Source organism: Psammomys obesus, unplaced genomic scaffold (assembly GCF_907164565.1).
Source record: "Psammomys obesus unplaced genomic scaffold, mPsaObe1.curated_primary_1811, whole genome shotgun sequence".
In the NCBI taxonomy this organism is placed as follows: domain Eukaryota; kingdom Metazoa; phylum Chordata; class Mammalia; order Rodentia; family Muridae; genus Psammomys; species Psammomys obesus.
This window is the reverse complement of record NW_026585691.1, coordinates 4,315,991-4,337,648: the sequence shown is the minus strand read 5'-3', so window position 1 is coordinate 4,337,648 and position 21,658 is coordinate 4,315,991. Positions and strand designations below refer to the sequence as shown.

Here is a 21,658-nt window from a genome sequence, read left to right as displayed (position 1 = left end):
ATAAATAAATAAATAAATAAATAAATAAATAAATAAATAAATAAATAACTGAATAAGTGAATGAATGAATAAGTCACGTGGCCTGGCCTATTTAAAATGTGGGCAAAGTCATATGACACACATGCCTACGTCATAGTAAGAGTTGATTGTCTTCTGTAGTTTATTGTGTGTCTGTATCTAAAACCATCAGTGACACAATGTACTGGGAATGTTAGCTGTTCAGTCAGCCTGTCAGGGAGCTGCATCTTGTTGCTGTGTACTGCTGATGCCAGGCATAAAAGGAGAGAGAGAGAGAGAGAGAGAAAGGCAAAACTAGGAAAAGATCAGAATTTAAATCCCGCTTCTACTAGGTACACATTTCTCTCACACTATTGATGGTTAGGGACTGTCTGTAAATAGGGTTTGGTACTGTCAGAGTTTTCAGGCATTCATTGGACTTAGAATGTCTCCCTCATAGGTAATGGCTATAATACTGTGGCATCTCAGACAACTACTTAGCCTGTTGGAGCCTCAGGTTCTTTATTGCTGAAACAGGGAACAAGGATGGCCATTGAATTCGTCCAATAAATGCAGTCGCATCTTTTATGTCACTGTGCACATCAAATGAGGGGTTTTGTTCAGTATTCTCTATAAGCTGATTTACTATAAATTAAAACCAGTAGTTTTTTGTTTGTTTGTTTGTTTTTAAATACTCTATCTTTCTTCTTCTGATTTTTTGAGAGTAGGGTACTACTGTGTAGCCCAAGCTAACTTCAAACTCATTGTCCTCTTGCTTCAGCCTTCTGAATGCTAGGGATTACAGGCATATCCATCATATCTGGCTAATATTATTATTGTATTTTACGTTTGATAGTTTTCAATTTCAGCTAGTCATCAAAACCCTTAGAATTTAGTGAGAATTTCAAACTGGCCCCAGAGTGAAGTTGATTTACTGGCCTGCTCAGGGGTAACGTGAAGGGGACAGTGGAGTGAATACTTAGTTGTCTTCAATTTTAAGTCAAATTTGCTTATAAGAAGGAAAGTTTTTCTTGCTACATTTTCCACTTGTGAGGCAGGTGGAAAAAGTTGTTTACCCCCACTTTGGGGACATAATCATGCTCTAGCTTGTGGGGAAAGTGTTTAAGCAGGCAGTTGGACATCTGGGGTTCATCATTGTGTTCTTTTCTGCTTCTGTAGAGACCTGAGTGCGGAGCAGGCTTTTCACATGAGGATGCTCTGCTGCTATCCTGGATCACCCCAGAACCCAGCACTCCTCTTCTTTGCAGTATTTTCAGTGCCTTCCTCAACATCAGGCTTCTGGAGGTGCCCATTCTCTGTGACGAAACACTGACATTTGCCCTTTCCTTAGTGACAGAAGCGTGGCTTTTATATTTGCATCGGCAGAACTTCCTGTCTGCATCCTATGAAGCAGCCTCAGTGCGTTTCCTGTTCTTCCTGTGTGCTGACTGAACAGGCCTAGGCCACTACTTCTCAACTTCAGTCACTTCAGCCTGGAAGCCAGTAAATATATATTGCTTGCCCAAAGTAGATTAAAGATCAGCTTCTCAGAATGTACAGGATTTTTTGTTTGTTTGTTTGTTTGTTTGTTTGTTGTTTTGTTTTGCTGCTTTCTTCACCCTCAGAAATTCTTGCAAGGCTCTGCAGTGCTATGGTAGTAATCCATCTATTTCCTACTCAGACAGCGGCATTTTCCTTCCTGTTCACCTTCTGCTTGAATACCATTTAGGGTTATAACTGCACAGTCATTGTGCTGTGTTTCTTAACTTCTTTGCATCACTGTCATGTGCGTTTCCCGACCTAATGACTATGCTGGGTCAAACTGGGAGCATGAAAATTGTGGCCACTAGTAACGGAAATTCTGCTCCAGGCATGCCTGAGGACATCTTGAAATGACAGTGTGTCTGTGAAATGGTCATGTGAGTGCATAGCGCTGTTTGTTTTCTGTGTTAGTAACTTAGGCTTACAATGCGGCCAAAGCAGTTTGGATCAGCCACAAACTGGGAAAATGAGCTTAACATTGAAGTCAGCTTCTCAATTGCAGATGTAACATTTTCAGTTGATGTTCTCCTTTGCTTTCAAACAAACAAACAAACAAACAAACAAACAAAAGCCTGGGACTGTTTATATGTGAAATCATCTGACTCTTTTTCCAGACAAGTAAAAACTTAAAATTCTCCATCCTCTGTGCATGAATTTACTTTAAAGTAACATATGTGCCTGTTTTTTGTTTTGTTTTGTTTCGGTTTACCATCCCATGTGATTTGGGATCTTATGAAAGATGAGCTAAAAGTATACAAAGCAAGCCAGGCATGGTTGCAAGTGACTGTAATTCCAACACTCAGGAGGCTGAAGCATGAGGGTCTCGAATTTGAGCTGGAGACAATTCAGTCTCAATTCTTTGCCCCCATCTCAAAAAAAAAAAAAAAAAAAAAAAAAAGCATAGTATTACTTTGTCCTTTGTGTGGAAGTTACAATCCTCGGCTAAGCAGCTTAGAAAATCCAATGAACTCACTTCATCAAAGATTGCACTGTTGTCCTCTTATGTTTTATAGCTGATTAGATTAATTGGATAAATTATAGTTTTTCAAACTTAGGATTATCTGAGGTAATTAAAGATAGGGATAGAATGGACAAATAACATTTACAAATGATGCCTGCTTGCCTGGGTCTGTTTGTACAGATGCCACAAAACACATAACATAAAAGGTGGTTGGTGTTTATCCTTTCTTTTGTTTCTACATACTCTCTTGCAGATGACAGCAAATAAACTGGAAGGATAGGATTAGGGAGTAGGGGACAAATTTGGGCAATTGGTCACTAGAGATTGTAGCCCCCAGCTGACACGTTTCCTGGGGAAAAGTTACTTCCCTCTTCTCAATGTTAGAGTAAATGCTGAAGGCCAAACCATCATGATTAATTCTATTTCTTTCCCGTTGTCACTTTTATCAGCTGTGCTTCTGGCCAGCTCACTTCCCCGAGGAATCTTGATAACCCCAGAAATAGAACGAATGATCCCCAAATAGCAATCTTCTTCTCTTTCACATGAAGCGAGTAAGCTGGTTGTTTGCTGTGCCTCTTTCTTCCCCCATGTAAACAGCATATTTGATTTTGAAATCTTTGCAGAGGCAGGTGCCTAGAGGTGCTCTAATCCAGAAATTGAAGAATATTTATAGTAAGTGCTGTTTCAGTTATAGTGTATGTAATATTTTCCTCAAGATTACTTAATGGGAGGATAACGTAAGAGTAAGCCCCAATGTCAGATTCCTGATTTAGAAAATCCTCCATGTGGACACAGTGCCCTGATGTAAACTGCCCTATTGCTACATGTTACTTTTCCTATGCTCTTGTTTTTTTACATAGACACACTGCATTTTATGTTTTGCTACTTTTATAACGTTTTAACAAATACTTAGTGAGTTTTTATGTATTCTTGATAATGTTCAAAGATCACTTTTTTCCCCCAAAGATCACGTTTAACAGCTTCAAAGCTTTGCCCATGGTGGACAAGGCACACTGTCTTCAGTGGCTACTGTGGCAAGGAGAAGTAAGAAGGGGGGGACGGGAGGGGACAGAGACACAAAGTCATGTCCAAGGAAGTTGTTCACCCCCAGCTAGTGTAAGACTCAAGGCCATCTCTCTCTGGGGCCCAAGGTCTCAGGTTAGAGATCTCCAAATGAGTCTTTTGTCCTTCATGCCTGTTAGTTGGGTCAGCTAATTGCCTGGAGATGACATGCCTAAAAAGCATATATTTTGTAATTGAAATGTGTGTCTGAGGAAAGCAGGTGCTGATGGACACTGGGAGATTGTTAACATACAAGTCTAAGATCTAGAGAAAACTGCTAGTTTTGAAAGAAATGGAAAAGGCAACAAAAGTTGGATAATTCTCCTACCCAAGACTGGGAATGAATCAGTGGAAATACCTATGCATTAAAACAAATTATATATTTTTAAAGTTTTTATGCAAAGTATATTATATGATGAGCATATTACCGTGTCCTCTTTTTTCCCCTCCTGTCTAACTCCTCTGTCCCCCTCAATAGTTTTACTTCTGCTTTCATGTCATATGTAAACACATGATTTTATGGAATTCTAAAGTCTAGGAACCACAGATGAGAGGAAGCGAGGATATTTGTTTTTCTGAGACAGGCTTCATTTACCTGATGTGATCATTTCCAGTTGTATCCATTTTCCCCCAAGCACCATAACTTTCTTCTTCTTTATGACAGGAGAGAATTCCACTGTGTTCCCTTTGCTCCATTGACAGATCTTAGGTTAGTTATACTAGTTAGCTGCTGTGATCCCTCGGTAGGATTGTGAGTGGCCTCTTCTTAGCGACTGGAGAGGTAGAAAGGCCATTATCTCAATTTAAATTTGGTTTTATTTTTTTAAAAGCTGAAAAACAATTTGAAATATATCTTTAATCACTTTAAAAAATTTGTATTTCTTTAAAAAATTTTTTTTCTTGGATTTTTGAGACAGTGTTTATCTGTGTGGCCTGGCTGTCCTGGAACTTGCTCTGTAGCGATCCACCTGTCTCTGCCTCCCTAGTGCTGGGATTAAAGGTGTGCACCGTTACCACCCAGCTATCTTTGGTCACTTTTAAGAAAATTTATGAAGTGTGGTGCTGAGTGATTCTCTAAAACAGTTTAGTATTAGGCTGACTTTATAAAATGCTCCTCATGAGAATGTTGCAAGATTTCTCCTTTTTTCCCACTGTACTCTTGTTTGCATACTGGAGCCTTATAGCAGAGAAGTACGGATATATGGATTAACTAAGAAATCTGCTGTAGCATGTGTCAGCAACTCCCACACTTTCTGCTTTAAATATAGTTGTTCCTCATTCTTTGTGCTCCTAAAGCCAAAGGAGGCAAGTAGCCGGGTGAGCCAAAGAGGTGAAAGAAAATATGTGTGTTCATCTCCCCCACTGGGCTGGGCCACACTGTGTCCCCAGGTCTGCAAGTTAGAGAAAGGAGTTCAGATTTATCAAGCCAGCTGCTTGATCAAAGCTCTTTTGCTCTTGTTGTTGTTGTTCTTTTCCTTAAAGGCCAACCCAGGGAAGACATTTTTACAGGATCCTTCAGCACTTATAAAGTTAGAAAAATGTGCTATATTTGGGAAATGACTATAAGCATAGATAGGCACCATTTGGGTGTGGAGGTTATAAAGTGTATTAATTACTTTTACATGATAGTAACGAGATACTTGACAGCTTAAAAGAGGAAAGATTTATGTTGGCTCAGGATTTCAGAGGATTTCAGTCTATCGTGGCAGCAAAGGCATGACTGAGTACAACCTTCCTAGCGAACTGCTTCCACTACCTGGGTCCCACCATTAGGCCCCACAGCCTTCAGGGAACCATCCATAAGCCTGGGACTGTGTGCTCAGAGCCTGAGCCTGGGAGGGACAGTTCAGAATCAAAATATGCTGTGAGCTTTAAATTATTGTATCACATGGGAATGTGCTTACAAATCAAGATGATGTAATCATTTGTAGCTTTCCATTTTTTTATTAGAAAACTAGTATTCTGCTTATGCAGTTTCTGGTGATTTTGTCTTATTTACTGTCACATACTCTATCTTTAGTTTTCACATTGTTAACAGTTGCTTGTTCTAATTATCCACCTGTTGTCAGAGCTGCAGTGAGCAATAGAGCTGCTCGATTTGACTGAGCTTCTGCAGCACTGGCATCAGCTTGATGAAGCAAAGGTTTGCTGACTAGGTTCAGAGCGCTGGGTTTGCCCTCAGGTTGATTTCAGAACCTCCAGACATGCACAAGCTCTGCATTTCTGCAGAGAAGGTAGCTGAAGAAGATGGGAAGACACAGCATGGGCTTGCAGGAGCGAGTGTGTCTTTAGAGTCCTCTTCCTGCTTCCAGCAACTTGCTCCAGGCCTTCCTTCCCTGCTCCTCATCCCCACTTTGCTCATTTGTATTAACTGGGTGAGATGCACTTCTAAGTTTTACATTTTGGACTATATAAAAAATTCTTCTAGACTATTTCTTAGAAAATAGTCAACTTTTTGCTAAAGTTGTTTCAACCCTGTGGCATGGATAACATGTGTTCTTTATAGTTCCTGTTTAAAGAATTAGTCTGAGAGAAAACTCAGCTATCTTTTGTTTTCAATGTTTGCACTGTGTCATATTGTGACTTAAGTCTATTACTTTCTAGTCTTTCTTTTTAGCTTGTGCTTATTTCTAAATGAATGGATATTATAATGTTCAGTAGTTGGCCAGATCCAAGAGATCCACTCCATGTCTCAGCGCAGTTTTTTTGTTTTCTTTCTTTGTGCAGTGTTGTTGGAATGCAGTTGTCATTTTCTCAGAATTAACTCCAGTGATTTGGCAAACTGTTTTTTTTCCCATAATGCTGATGTGTAAAATGAGGGATTTTCTCTTTATTTTTCAAATAATTTTTTCAGTGACTACAGTTCTCCCTTCACCCCTAAGTGAAAAAGCCTGCTTGAATTGTGGAAGTACAGACGAGGCAATCCCAGCTTTAAAGAGCCCAGTGACTCATGCAGGGGGTTTCCTGCTGCAGAGGTGCTTTCTTGTCAACAGTACGTGGAGCAGAGGAGATGCAGCTGCTTTCATTTTGGCGCAGTTTAGTTCTTGAGGTGGTCATGAATTAATCATGGGGAGAAAATGGAAATCTCAGAGCTTTCTGAACTTTGATTTTTCAAAAACAGTAGCTCTCACATATGACACTGTGAACAGAGTTTTGACTGAAGGCAGAACACGTGTTCACAGAGCATCTGTAAGATCCTCTCTTGATAATATCAAAGTCCTTCTCACTTCCAGAATAACACCTAAGACACATTTCACGTGTGTGTGTGTTTGTGGGGTGTGTACATACTCTTGAGCACTCGTGTGTGTATGTGAGGTGAATGTGGATATGTAAGCACAGGTTTGAAAAGCCCCTGCTAGCCCAGTTAGCTCTCTCTGCCGTGTGTTTGTGGATCAGGATTAATTCTCTTTGAGCTATTGCTCCAGTGCCCATGTGTGTATGAAGACCAGAGGTCAATTCGGGTGTCAATTGTTTCTTGAGACAGCCTTTTACGCCTGGAGCTGGCTGGAAGGGCTGGGCAGGGATCTCCCTGTCTCTGCTTCCTTCCCCATTGCTGGATTCACAGCATGCACTGTCACAATCAGCTTTATGCATGTGTCCTGAGGCTTGAACTCAAGCCCTGTGTTTGTAAGGCAAGCCCCTTCATTTCCATTTGAAATTGCAGTTGCTTAATCACTCTCAAATGGTAAGCTGAATGCTAGGTAATTTATGCTATCTTCTTATCATATTTACCATACTCAATGATATCAGAATGGTTCTGCAAATGTTACCTGAGCTGTAGCTATTATCAGACTTCACTTGCTATTTCTGTGTCTCTTGACATGGAGTAGTTATCATTTGGTTTACTTTCTCTTTATCTCCCTCAAAACATTGGTAAATTAGGTCATTATATTTTAATGTTATGGGCTAAATCTATTTTTGAAATTTTCTCAAAAATAGATATTTAGGCACTGGAGATATGGCTCAGCAGTTGAAAGTGTTCATTGCCCTTGCAGAGGACCCAGGTTTGGTTCCCAGCACTTGTGTCAGACAGTTCATAACCACCTATAATTCTGGCCTCCATGGGTACCCGTATAAACTCATGCAAGCTGAGGTGATTTGAATGAGAATAGCCTTCATTCTCAGTAGGTTCAAATATTTGAATACTTGTTCCCAGTTGATGGAAGTGTTTGGGAAGGATTAGGAGGAGTGGCCTCAATGGACAGATGTGTCACTGGGGGCAGGCTTTGAAGTTACAGAAACCCATGCATTCCCAGTTAGTTCTCTGCCTTATACTTATGGCTCAGGATGTAAGCTCTGAGCTCTTGCTCCAGGGTCACGCCTGCTGCCTGCTGCCTGCTGCCATGCTCCCTGCCATGATGATCATCTGCTCACCCTCCGGACTGTAAGCCCAGTAAACTGTTTCTTCTGTTAAGCTGCCTTGGTCATGGAGTTTCTGCACAACAATAGAAAAGTAACTAAGATGGAGTTGGTACTAGGAATGGGGCCTTTCCCTGAGTGCACTGCTGTCTCTATTCCATTTAGCATCGGGCCTTTCTTTAAACGTCTCATATCTTTGAAAAGATATGAGATTTGACTTCTAGATTAAATTTCCTTGTGTTCTTTTTCTCCTCAAACTGTGCATTTTATATTTTTTTTTGTCTTGCTTGTTCATTTTCACTGTAGAACTGCATAAAAGTAATCACTAATAACCACAAGATAGAGTCAATATTAGGCTGTCTTGAAATCACCTCTCTTAACAGAGTTTGTCCCAACTTCTTAATTTAGCCTCAGGCAGACTCATAGGACAAGGGCAAAAAGCAGCCACATTCTTTGCCAGAATATCATTAGAAGAGTCTATCCTGGTTGCTAACATTGTTCTTCTCTGAAACCTCTTGAGCCAGGTCTTCATATCCTACATGGCTCTCAGCACTACTGTCTTCCAAGCTCCAACTGGGATGGCCTGTTAACCACATTTAGAGTGTTCAGTTGCTTTTCTAGTCTTCCACATTTCCCCAAGGCACCCCAACATGGTCAGGCCTGCCATAGCAATACTGTGAAGACAGGCACATGTGCATACACGTACACAAAGAAGAAAGTTCCTAAAATAAAAGTATACATATGGGCTCAGGACACAGTTCAGTAATTAGTGCTTACATGCTTAGTATTTACAAGGCTTGGGTTCCATCCCCAGCACTGCGCTTAAGCACAGTGTTTTTATTCTGTCGTGTATTTTTGCAACCTAAAGAAAGAGCAAGGATTCTTCTCCAGTTTCTAGAATGAAGTTCTGAACTTGTTATCTCTTGCTAGTACTGTCAGATCTAATGGGTGCAGCTGTCTTATGAAGAAGGCCAAGTTGGTCCTTTGATTGAGATGCAAGTAGAAAATTTTAAAACAGTGCAAAGCTATGCAGCTTTGTGGAACAGGACGAAGCAGTGGTTTGTGCTGTTGTTAATCTCTACCACAAACGGGACTTAGCTTACCACTTCCTAGTCATAGAGCAGAACGGAAGAAGTGTGAAAGGCTCCTGTGCATCTTAGTATGTCGGTGTCTTTGGATAAGTTGTATATTCTGATATCTTGTTAGTTGACCTTAAAAAAGAATCTACTCTTCTAATGGATTTGACTGAGGCAGTATAAATATATGGCTACCAGTGGTCATCTAAAGTCTTATCTAAGCTACATTTTCTATTTTTCTTATAAATATTAAAATTTTCAAGATGGAAGGCAAATAGTAAACTTTAATATAAGTATACAAAAGTAAGTGGTTCTCACTTTCTGGTGGCAATAGATTTAAAACTCACAGAATGTTAATTTATAAAATAATAGTGCCTTAACCCCTTCCCCCTTGTTAAAATTTAAGTACAATTTTTAGTTTTAATTCTACTTTTATACATTTTCTCAAAGTTTTTTCTTTGGAAAAAATACTTTAAAGCTTCAGTGTGTGATTCATTTTTTTCCTATTTCACTATTTAGAGATCGTAAGTAATCACCTGGAAGCTAGCGCTAACATTTCATTATTCTCCGTGTTACTACACATAAGCATAGGCAAATGTGGCTGGCAAAGAGTCAGGAAACCATTGAGAACTGCCTGTGCTGGGTCTGAGTTGCCAGTAACAAAATCTTTGTAGTCTCACCACTGGGAGACTGGGGCAGAGGATTGTGACTTTGAGGCCAGCCTGGGCTAAACAGTGATTGACTCACAAACCAAAAACAAGGTGCCTGGAGATTGCTCCCCAGTAAAGAGCATTTGCTGCTGCTATTTCTGAGGACCTGGGTTTGATTCCCAGGACCCATATGGTGGCTCACAACCACCTGGAACTACAATTTAGGGGGATATGACACACTCTTCTGGCTTCTGAAGGAACCTATATATGTAAAAAAAATAAAAATAAAAACCAACCTTTTTAATTAAGAAAGTATGTATAGAGTTCTTTTAAAATGATTTCAATATTTGAGAAGCTTTCCCCACCCCCATTTTTTGAATAGCCCAGAAATGTAAATACATAAACTACATAACCTTATGCAGATAGCCTAGGGTTCCAGCTGTTTTCAAGTGTGCTTTTAAGCTGGAGTACAGCTTTCCCTTTTTAATTGTAAGAGCATGATGTTAAATTTCTGCCCCTTAAAGTGCATCAAAGGGCATGGACTCCATGTAGAAAAATGTTAAGCACTTTGTGTAAGACTAGTCTTGAAACTGTGCCTTGCTATCACTTACTGAAAGGCTGAGTGATCCAGAAAATGGACTTTCCCGCTGTGGGTCTAGTGTCTGCAGCCAAAAGAATCAGATCATAAAACAAAGCAAAATGTAACACCACCAGAACCAGGTAGGGAAAATCAGACTGAAGACCTGTCACCCTTCTCTACTTCTCATTTCACGATTCAGGCAGCAGATTCCCCCAAATGTTCCAGTAGTCTTCAGGACAGAGAGGGGATTCAGTGTAGTTCTGAGCTGTCCACCCACAGGACAGAATGCGTCAAGTCACAGCTCATGCTGAAGGTCAGGAGAGCTGGCCTGCTGCCCCCCAGAGAGCGTTCCCAAGGCCAGGCCAAAAGCAGTCTTTCCCACACTCAGCCAGCACCATCCTTTCGCTCACTCAGGGCAGCCTCTGTTCTCTTGCAGGGAGGTGCACATCTGTTGACTAGTTTGACTTCAGTGTAAAAGAGTTTGTCACTCTGTTCCTTCTTCGTGTTGAATTATTTCTAGCACTTGGAGAGGCAGAGGCAAGTGGTTCTCTGTGAGTTCAAGTCCAGCCTGGTCTGCAAACTGAATCAAGGCTACACAGAGAAACCCTGTCTCAAAAATAATATTTCTAACTTGCAGGACGAACGGTGACCTGTTCTTGTTCACCCAAGTTCCTTTTCTCTGTGAGGTCTGTCAACTGTGGGTTGGGCCAAGGTTCAGTGTTTCCTCCTCGGTTTTGGTGAAACTCATCTCATTAGCTGACTCCAGATGGCTCATTGTTTTCTGAGAATCGGGTGATAAGCAGTACTGTGAAAGAGCGTACACTCCACATCACACCTCCGTAGTGCCTTGAAGTCCTGTGTCCTGTCGGTGTTCCCAGAAAATGCTTTCTCCTCAGAGATAGATGCAGAGCCCTGTTCTCTTACCCAATAGGGGAAGGCATGGGGTGGTCTTCCTTCTCTCATTTGTCTTGTCTAGTCCCCTACTCCATCCAGAGTGCATTTCCAACATGGTAGCCCACTAAAGCAGTGGTTCTCAATCTGTGGGTCATGACCCCTTTTATAGAGTTCACCCAAGACTATCGAAAAACACAGATATTTGCATTATGACCCACAACTGTAACAAAATTATGGTCATGATGAAACAATGAAAATAAATTTATGGCTGGGGTCACCACAGCATGAGGAACTATATCAAAGGGTTGCAGCACCAGGAAGATTGAGAACCACTGCACTAAAGGCTCACAGGCCATCTATATTGAACAAGGTGGCAGGACCTGCTTGTCTGCAGCTAAATCTTTGACTTGGCTTGCCTATGTGATGTGAATGGATGCCTGCCTTCATATTTGTTTTCCAAACCACTAATATTTGTTTTCAAATTTTATGATTTACTTTTTATATTGTTTGCCTATGCGTGCATGTGGGAGCAGTGGCCAGAGGTCAATGTCAAGTGTCTTCCTCTGTCACTTTTGACCTTATTTGTTTGTTTGTTTGTTTGTTTATTTATTTTGAGACAGATGTCTCAACAAACCTGGAGCTTACCTTTTTTGGTTAGGCTAGTTGGCCTAAGAAGACCACGCTTGCCCCAGAATATCCCTGCCCCCCACAGTGTTGGGGTTATGGAAACATAGTGCCATACCCAACTTTCTTTTTTTAACATAGTTTTTTAAAATATGATTGAATAGTAAGCACTTTATCTACCAAGCCATCACCCCAACCATAATATTTGCTTTCAAAAAGAATGGTTTGTTTGTTTGCTTTGTTTGTTTTTTGAGACGAGGTCTCACTATGTAGCTCTGGCTGTCCTGGAACTCACTGTATAGACCTGGCTGATCTCACATTCAGAGATCTGCTTGTCTCTGTCTCCCAAGTGCTGGGATTAAAGGTGTGCACCATTACACCCATTTTTCAAAAAAGCTTTTAAAAACTGTACATGAAAGGGATTGGAGAGATGGCTCAGCAGTAAAGAGCATTTGCTTCTCTTCCAGAGGATCCTAGTTCAGTTCCCAGCATCCTCCCAGGGCAGCTCACAACTGCCTAGAACTGTAGCTCTAGGGGATCTGACACCCTCTTTTAGCTGCTGCAAATACCCCCACAAATGTGCACATGCACCCCACACATGTGCATGTACTTTCACAGGCAACACATACGTGCACATAAAAATAAATTTAAAAATCTTACATGTACATGAAAGTGTTGCTAATATAAAACACTCCCATATCCATGTACCCATTTCTTGACTTTAAAATAATAAACTATAGTGCTGGAGAGATGGCTCAGCAGTTGAGTCCATGCTGCTCTTTTAGAGGATCTGAGTTCATTTCCCAGCACCTATATTAGGTAGCTCACAACTGTCTAATTAACTCCAGCTCCAGGAAAAGCTCTGGCCTCCGCATGTACCTGCACTCATGTGCACACAGATGCAGGCACACACACACAGTCATGCACACACACAGTTTAAAGATAGAATCAACCCCTTGTGAATCCTCAATTCTCCTCCTTTAATTTCTTTTCAGAAGTAATAGTTATCCTTGATTTGTTGCCAATAATTCCCACGCATGTCTTATGTTTTATTTTATGTGTATGGAGTTTTGCCTGTACCTGTATCTGTGCTTCTCTTGTGTGCAGTGCACATGGTGGCCGGAAGAGGTCCTTGGACCCCTTGAATCTAGAGTTATAGACAGTTGTGATTGCTGGGAATTGAGCTCCTAGGTTCCCTGGAAAAGTAGCCATTGCTTTTAACTACTGAGCCATCTCTCTAGCCCCATGTTTTATATTTTAATTATCCATTGATGTAAGTATAAATGATACTGCTTTATACGTGAGTGTATGTGTAATGAAACAGACTTTATTTTTAGCAGTTTTAAACAATTCCAGTAATAATTTGACTATATTTGTGTAACTTTTTTTTTTTTCAGTAAATGTTTTTGTTTTTTTTTCAGTTAATGTCATGCTTTGTTAAAGTCAGCCATGTTGATAGGTGTGGTGGTGTTACTGCCTCAGGGCGTTCACTCTTCAAATACTGTATTCTTGGAATTCTCTCCTGGTAGTGGGCATCTCAGGTGTTGCCAGTATTTTCCCATGACCTTTAAAGAACAGACACCACAGGCCTGGACATTCTTGTTCATGTCTCTTGAAGCAGTCGTGAACTTAAAATGCCAAAATTTAATTTTTAATCCATCATTTATGTTGGTCTTTAAGACTGATTAAATTTCTGCATTTAGCTTGGCAGTGAGGCACGCTTGTAATCCCAGTACTCCCGGAGGCAGAGACAGGTAGATCTCTCTGAGTTGCCAGCTGTTGGTGCACAGAGAAACCTTGTCTCCAAAAACAAACAAACAAACAAACAAACAAACAAACAAACAAACAAGCAGAAAATCTGCATTTATGTGGGTCCGTTTTCTTAGCCGCAAGAGCAAACCTGTAATCGCCAGTGTTCTTTCCAGGTCTGTGTGGTTCTGTGGTCCTATTTTCTCTCCTGCCTTCTTACAGTGAATAACATGAATCAATTGTGAGCAGCCACCTAGCATAAGAATCATTCAGAAAAAATAAATGTCGAAATAAAAATGGCCTTCAGTTCCTTGATCATGTTTTCTTACAATTTGTTTCCTGTGTTATCTGAATAGATAAATACTAATGGGGAAGCCAAGTCTTTTTTTTTTTTTTTTCAAATCTTATTGGGTGTATTTGAGTAGCACAGTCAACTGTGGAGTCTGATGTCCCAAGGTAGATGTTGGTTTGAGTTCCCAGCTGGGTGAGCCGCACATATCTGTGGGTGGGTCATAGAATGCTCATGAGTCAGGGTGACACAAAGCTGTCATTTTGAACACTAATTATTGTATTACTCGCTGCCAAAACCTGATGCTCCTTAAAAGTCTATTGAAATAGGAAGAGCCTTTTGACCCTAAATATAGCTACCCCCTTCTGAAAGCTCTGTTTTTTGTTTTGTTTTGTTTTTTTGAGATGTAGTAGTCCTCTTTAATGCTATTCTTTCAGATTTTGTATTTTATCCATGTGTAAAGAGATTAGAGGCATGTGCCGCCAGGTTCAAGTCCTTGCTTCATATAAGATCGCTCACAACCACCTGTAATTCCAGCTTCAGGGACTCCAGCACCTCTGGCCTCCGCACACACTTAAACCTACATACATATATGCACGCACATATTTAAAAATAATTATAATTTTTTGAACGTTAATTTCAAGAAACATTTGTTAAATGCCTACTGAGTGTTAGGCATTGTTCTTGAAGTGGGGACCAAAAGGAGATGAAGGGTAGAGCAAGTTTTTGTTTTGTTTTGTTTTATTTTATTATGCTCTTGAGCTTTGTGTGTGTGCATTGTGTTCGGGGGGGGGGTGTCTGTTTGTAGGGACAAACTACCATGCCCATGCACAGAGTCAAAGGACAACTTTAAGAAATTAATTTTTTCCTTCTACTGTGGGATCTAGGATTGAACTCAGGTTGACAAGTGCTTTTCTTACCCACTGAGTCACCTTTCTGTTCAAAAGAGGATTTCTGTAGGGTCATTTGTTACACTGAATTTGGGGTTATTTGAAACAGTCGGATCATAATAAAAACTGGCACTTGCACCTGAAACAAGTGGGGGCAGACATAGGCGCCGTGGGATGCTGGCAGTAATAGTCATTCTTCACTGCTAAGTTTGGCTTACATTACCGATGGCCCTGCAGTGCCAGCTACTGTAGAGGAAGAAACATGAGCCTGGTAACTTCAGAACACTGCTATCAGGTTGTATTTGCTCACAGTCCAAGGCCATTAGTTGAGAGAAAAGAATGATTAAGAGGCTAGTTTGTTAGATCAGCTTTGGTGGGATTTTTTTTTTCTTTTTTTTTTTTTTTTTTGTCTGTTTCCAAATGCAGAAAGTTACGAAGGCTCCCTCATGGAAAAGTACCATCCAGGGAAGAGGGTGCAATCCAGTTGGTTTATATATATGCATTACTGAAAGCTGGAGCTGGGAAACAGTCTTTTTGAATGTTTCCCCCCTCCCTCTGAAGAAGTATTACACATGGCTGTGTGAGGCCTATGCACACTCCAAATGCTGCAGTTGCTGTTGGAGACCGTTTATAGGACACACTGTTTATATATGTTCTTGAAAAGTATTGGAAACTGAGTTTAGCATACAAGCTAAAAGAATGGAAAAAAACTAAATACAGCTGAGTGGCCAGATGAGGGGGCTTTAGTAAATCGCCACCCAGTTCTCTGATCTCCACAGAAGCCCTCATTCGTGGGGCTGGAGCTGTAGCTCAGCTGGTAGAGTGCTTAGCTAGCATGTAAAAAGCCCTCAGTTTCTGTGGCTGGCAGATGGCTCCGTGCTTAAGAGCACTTGAGGCTCTTGCAGAGAATCTGGGTTCAGTTCTCAGCACCCACATGGCAGCTCACAACTATCTGTAACTCCAGTTTCTGCCGATCTTGGTGTCCTTTCCTGGCCTCTGTGGGCTCCAAGTGTGCATGTGATACATAGATGTACATGCAGGTAAACACAGAAATAAACAAATTAAAAAAAAAAAAAAAAAGCCCTTCGATTCCCAGTACTGCATAAGCGGTGGAGTGATAGCCATGAGTGCAATTTCAGCACCTGGAAGGTAGAGGCAGAAAGATCAATTCAGGGTCACCCTCAGCTACATAGTGATTTGAGGCCAGGCTTAGCTAATGAGACCCTGTCTCAAATGTTTTTTCTTTATTCCTGATGAAGCATGTGATAAGTCAAGGGCTTTGGTCCTTTGTGATAAGGCCCTAAGTAAGTTCTTGGGGATAGATAGGTGAGATGTCAAACCTCTGAAGTGCCAAAGTTCGAAACCACCCCCCAGGACTGCTGAGCTTTGGATTTAAGCTCAAATTACACAGGGAGCTTTGAATATCACTGGTGACCAGCTAGGTCAGTCTCAGAGGATTGGGAAGGAGGCAGTCCTAGCCAAGGGAAGTTTTTTTTGTTGTTCTGTCTGAAATTCCAAAATGTGACCAGGGCTAAAAACCATTCTAGCTATTTCAGTTTCAGGCAGTAATCCTCAGGGAATGTTAATTAAGATGTATATGAAGTCCCTGCTAACTGTATGAAATAGAATAAACTTTCCCTTCCTCACCACCAAATGGGCAGAGTCTCATTTTATTTTTTCTGAAGTGTGTAGGTTCTGACAAAATAAATAAGGAGAAGGAAAGAAAATTGTTTTAAAGAGAGGCTCCCCGGCCCTCTGTAGGAAAAGGTTGGTGCATGCGACTCAAAGTATTGTGTATATATTTCAGGAAGGAGAAAATATGTTATGTTCTCAGTACTTCTGAATTATGTAACTTTGCAGGATGTGGTCCATTTGTACCCAAATAATGAGGCCTGTAATCCTGCATTTCACATGTGTGGGAATGCTTTGCAGAGTGATTAGCATTCCTTTCTCCAGCTCGCATTCAGAGGAAACATGCCACTCACACCCTCTGTGTGCTCACATTTTCCAGTGCGTTGGAGAGCCTTTTTTTTTTTTTTTTTCAATAGAAATCTTTGTTCCTTCCCTTCCCTAATAAGACTTGGGTTGAATTTGAGGAACTTAGCATATCCTTCTTTGTTTTCTGGCAGGAATTGATTTTAAAATCAGAACCATAGAGCTCGATGGAAAGAAAATTAAACTTCAGATATGGTAAGTAAAAAAAATGAAGACACATGGAATTTCTACTTGAATTTGGAACTGTAAGTGGGTTAAAACTTGATTCAGGACATTAGAGGCATCATCTAATTGCTCAGCCCTTTCCTTTGTAAAAACCAGGAGGGAAGGAGTAAACGCTGTGCCTCCTCTACATTGGAATGGGGAAGTGAGGAGCAGAAACTGACCCAGAAGAGGTTCAGAGCCTTTTCTACGCTCTTTACAAGAAAAAAACAGATTCTAAAAACTGTAAATTTCTTCTTTGTAGCTGCAGCTGTGACTGACACAACAAAAATGGCACAGACCACGGCTGAAAGTCAGGCCTAACTTCTAGCCACAACATTCTAAATTAAGGAGTTTGGGGAAATTGCTTGCTTTCTGTCCATCACTAACATAGAATACTTGAGGCACTGTGTTTATAAAGAGAAATGGTTTGCTTTGGCTCACAGTTGGTCCTAGATTAGGTGATCCCAAACCCATTAGGTTTGGGTTTCTGATGAGGTGCTGGATGGCGCTGTTAGGGTGTGCATGGCAGAGCAAGGAAGGAAGGGCCCAGGGCCCTACAACCCCCTTGACGAACATGTTCCCGGCGACCTAAGGACTTCCCACTAAGCCCAGCCCCCTGAAGCTTCCACCACTTTCCAATACCACCTCCCCAAAACCAAGCCTTTAAGATGTGGCCTTTTGCGGAAACTTCTCCAAACCATTGCACCTTCTCAGGCTCTGCTTTTTCTTACCTGTAAATTAACTGAATTGCTGAGATTGGAAGGTTCTCTATAATTCTGATATTTTTATAATTTATCAAGTAGAGCCTATTTAACTGAGAAATAAGGGGGAAAACAAATAATACCTTGTCTTGATTCAGGCTACTGTGAATTTTTAAACAATTAAAAATGCGAACATTTTTGATACCAAATATCTGTGGGATTCCCCTCCGCCCCATCCCAGGCAGTCCTCTAAATGACACCACATGGGCGTTCTGTAACTCACTTCAGTTCTGGCACTGTCCACCTAGAGATGGCACCAGATATCACAGGTGAAGGCACAGGTCCACAGTCCCATACTGTGGCTGCTGCTCACAGGGAGGAAGTTGGCATCTATTGCTGTCTCACACACTCTTGTTCTATCACAAGAGAAACACAGTCATCTTTTTTTTTATTGTGTGTGTGTGTGTGTGTGTGTGTGCGCGTGCATGTGTGTAGTTTCTAAATTTGAATCCGGGAAAGATGATCAATCTACTCAAAGGTACTTGGCTTCTGTGTTCCTTCTTGTTTACTAAGCACAAAATAAGTTCCCCACATATTTTATGCTGGTATGAAAGAGAATAACAAGATTCAGGTTTGGTGTCAGTCTCATTCTGGTGCCCAACACCTGAGACCTGCAGTCCGTGAGTCTCGCTCAAGGCTATGAGCTGTTTAGTAGCAGAGATGGGACCACAGCTCTCCTTAGCCAGTTCCATCTTTTGCGGAGTAAAGATGACAGTATCACTCACCTCATGCTGGGCTGTGGTGAGCATCACGTGAGCACTGGCAGAAGTATTTTTGTAAAGTAAATACAGAGATTAAGGCATTTTCTGCTTAATTGACCATATTTCCTTTGAACCTTTATCCCTTGGTAGGGTTTACTATGTATTAGATTTTCAGTATATTTCCATAGCTCTCCTCTTTTCTTTGCAATTAAAATATAATTGAATTTAGTTTATCTTAGTATCGCAGGAAGTGAATTAGTTCTAGCTATAAATGGCAACTTTAAAATAGTGACTTTTTTTTTCCCATTTACGAAGGAAATTTGGCTTCTTTCATAGGATTGAGGGTATAAATTTAATTAGAACTCCCTCTTTTGGAGAGAGAAAGAATGAGGGGGGAGTATGTGTGTTCCCCCTCACACAGTCCTGGATTGGTGTTAGAGACAGAACATAGGGCCTTGCTGGGCAAGTGCCCTATTGCTGAGCCACACTCCCATCCTATAATAGGTATGTTTTAGTGGTATGTCATTAGCGCAAAAGGTAGAAAATAGGTGAAAGATTATGTAATCTTGAGGTGTTTATATTTAGTCTTTGGAAACTTGGAGAATGATGTTGGAGTCCTTGTTCCTGTGTAACTAACTACAGGCTCTGCTCTGAAAGTGTTCTGGGAAAGACATGTTTTGTTCTGCTCTACTGAGCAGAATGTACACAGTAGTAAGTCAGGTTCAGCAGTTTGCTTTGTGCAGAAATCACACATGCAGTCAAGAAAGCAAAATGCCTTAATCATGTAACACTTCTAGAAAGGATTATTGCTGCCTCTGGGAGTTCAAGAATTTAGAATTATTGTTTCCTCCCACATTGCCAGTTCCTAGTAGGACCTGTGTATTTCCTCATTGCTGCTTTTACCAACAAGTCCAAGTTTTTCATCCAAGTCATTGTGAGTTCTGACAGGCTCCTATGGCCATTCCTACCTCCAGCTCCCAAGGTCCCTGGTGCTGCCTTTGTGCCTCATTGTCCTTCTTTCTGCCACCACTGCACTGTGAGCAGACTTGGGGTCCTCACCCATGTCACTGGTAACTTAAAAATCACTCTTTCCTTCCTTTGTTTCAAATTTTAGGGACACAGCAGGACAGGAAAGATTCCGAACAATTACAACAGCATACTATAGAGGAGCCATGGTAAGTGTGTTTCGGGGTTTCTAACCCTTTAGGTGAAAATAAAACGGGTATTTGTTGCCTATATGGAGTTATGGAGCTGGACCACTGCATTCAGCATGGCCAGCTTGCTTCTGGAACCCTGATGGGGCAAATGAGGAAAGGACAGGCACATGGAAACACATACAGACAAGCTGGGATCCAGCTTTGCTTGCTTTGGTGGAAGAGCACTTACACATACCATCTCAGCACTGATTACCCTGACTGCATGCAGAAGAGGTAGAGGGGCACTTGTCTACACAGAAGATCTCTTCAGGGGAGCAGTTCAGGCAGTAGATACATCTGGGATGAGGAAGCTGCAGTCTCCATTGATGCTTCCTGTACACTTGGTAGGCAGAATTTCATAATTGCAGAATTTAAATGCCGATTTCTGTATCCTCCTCCCGTATCTGGTTGCAAACCTTGTTCTGAGAATCTCCCGTCTCAGTGTTGTGTAAACATTGCTTCTCAGTTGTCTCCTGATATGCCAGTTAAGCCGCTTACAGCCAGTCACTGAGCAGGGGAAAGAATAGGGGTGGACTTCCTGCCAGCCAGGGGAGGAGGAGTTAGAGGAGGAAGTAAGGGATTCAGTCAGCCACAGATGTCCAGGAGGGACCAGGAGAGAGAGCTTAGCAAGAAAAGCTACAAAGTGCAAGTATTTCTGGAATATAGCAAATTAGCATAGAGGGTTAAGAATGGATTAAGAATTGCTCATTTCTTATGCTGTGAAGCTTGTTAAAATAATATACTAGAGTCTCAATTATTTGTGTGATAGCCGGGTTAAGAGAGAAACTGAGAAACAAATGTACTTTTATAAAAATAACTTTAATATGGGGCACCATCTGTAGGCCTAGATCTTTCAAGCACGTACTTTGTTTAAGGCCCTTAAACACCCCTACCTCCCTTCCATCCCCCACATTAGGTAGGAGATTAGTAGGGAAAGGGGCTGCAGGCCTCTTTTACTGCTTCCTGCTGCTCAGGGTCACTGGACACCAGCAGTCCAGTTAAAGCAGGGCAGCAGCCACAGCAGTGTACTACTCTACTGCTCAGCAGAAGTGGAACGGCAGGGCCCTCCGCCAGAGCAGCAAGAAAACTTCTCTGGAGCACTCCCTCTGCGAAGACCAGCAAAGTGATGCAGACCATTCCAAAATGGAGAGATGCAAAAAGTGCTGTCTCACTGTGGGCTTCTGTTTATCCCTTCTCGGAGTCCACTTGAGGGTGTTTTCCAGCTCACAAAAACCATGTTCCTCACACGAGGTAGTTTCCAGCTGACAAAAATCACATGCCTTGTTATAGGGGCTGTTTTCCACAGGGGAAAAAACATTCCCACCTCTCACACTTGGGACCAGAACAAAAAAAATATTCACATGACACAGCTAAGTTTCCAAAGAAACCAGAAACTCCACTTTGACACTCTGTCTACATTTGTACACAGACCAGAGAAAGGCTTTGTCTGTTTTGGCTTTGTCTGTTCCCTGAGCCTGACCTGGGGAAGGCTTGCCCATTCCCTGAGCCTGACCTAGGGAAGGCTTGCTTACTCTATGGGTCTGGCCTGGGGAAGGCTTGCCCATTCCCTGAGCCTGGTTTGGGGAAGGCTTGCCCTTTCCCTGAGCCTGAGCTGGGGAAGGCTTGCTTACTCTGGGTCTGGCCTGGGGAAGGCTTGCCCTTTCTGTGAGCCTGACCTGGGGAAGGCTTTGCTAATTCCCATGAGTCCAAGGCATTGCTGTCCTTATCAATAATACCCATTCAGCCAGGACTTCATTCCATCCTTACAAAGTCATTAAGGCCTTTCTCTCCTCTTTACATAGTAAAGTGAAGGAAAAGAAATTTTTAAATGTGAAAACAAAGACATTTTAAGGATTTTTTTAAACTGTATTTTTTATTATCTATTAGTCTTTATAATAAGTAATTAGGCCATTAGCTCTTAGATAGTCTAGAACTCCTCCACAGTGGCTGAGGAACTTTTACAGTTTTGTGATTTTTTTTTCTTTTTTTTTTGTTTTGTTTTTTGTCTTTTGAGACGGGTCTTCTCTATGTATGTAGCGTTGGCATCCTGGACTCAATTTTAGACCAGGCTGACCTTGAACTCACAGAGATCTGCCTGCCTCTGCCTCCCTGAAAGCTGGGATTACAG

The 21,658-nt window shown here is 41.4% G+C and overlaps 1 protein-coding gene across 1 annotated transcript in view; it reads left to right on the top strand.

Moving 5' to 3' along the window:
• Nucleotides 1-21,658, top strand: part of Rab8b (RAB8B, member RAS oncogene family) — a 70,936-nt gene that overhangs the window by 35,195 nt on the left and 14,083 nt on the right. Inside the window, exons 2-3 of the mRNA XM_055598790.1 lie at nt 16,803-16,863; nt 19,449-19,509. Of these exons, the coding sequence (XP_055454765.1) occupies nt 16,803-16,863; nt 19,449-19,509 (122 nt within the window). The remainder of the gene's footprint in view (nt 1-16,802; nt 16,864-19,448; nt 19,510-21,658) is intronic.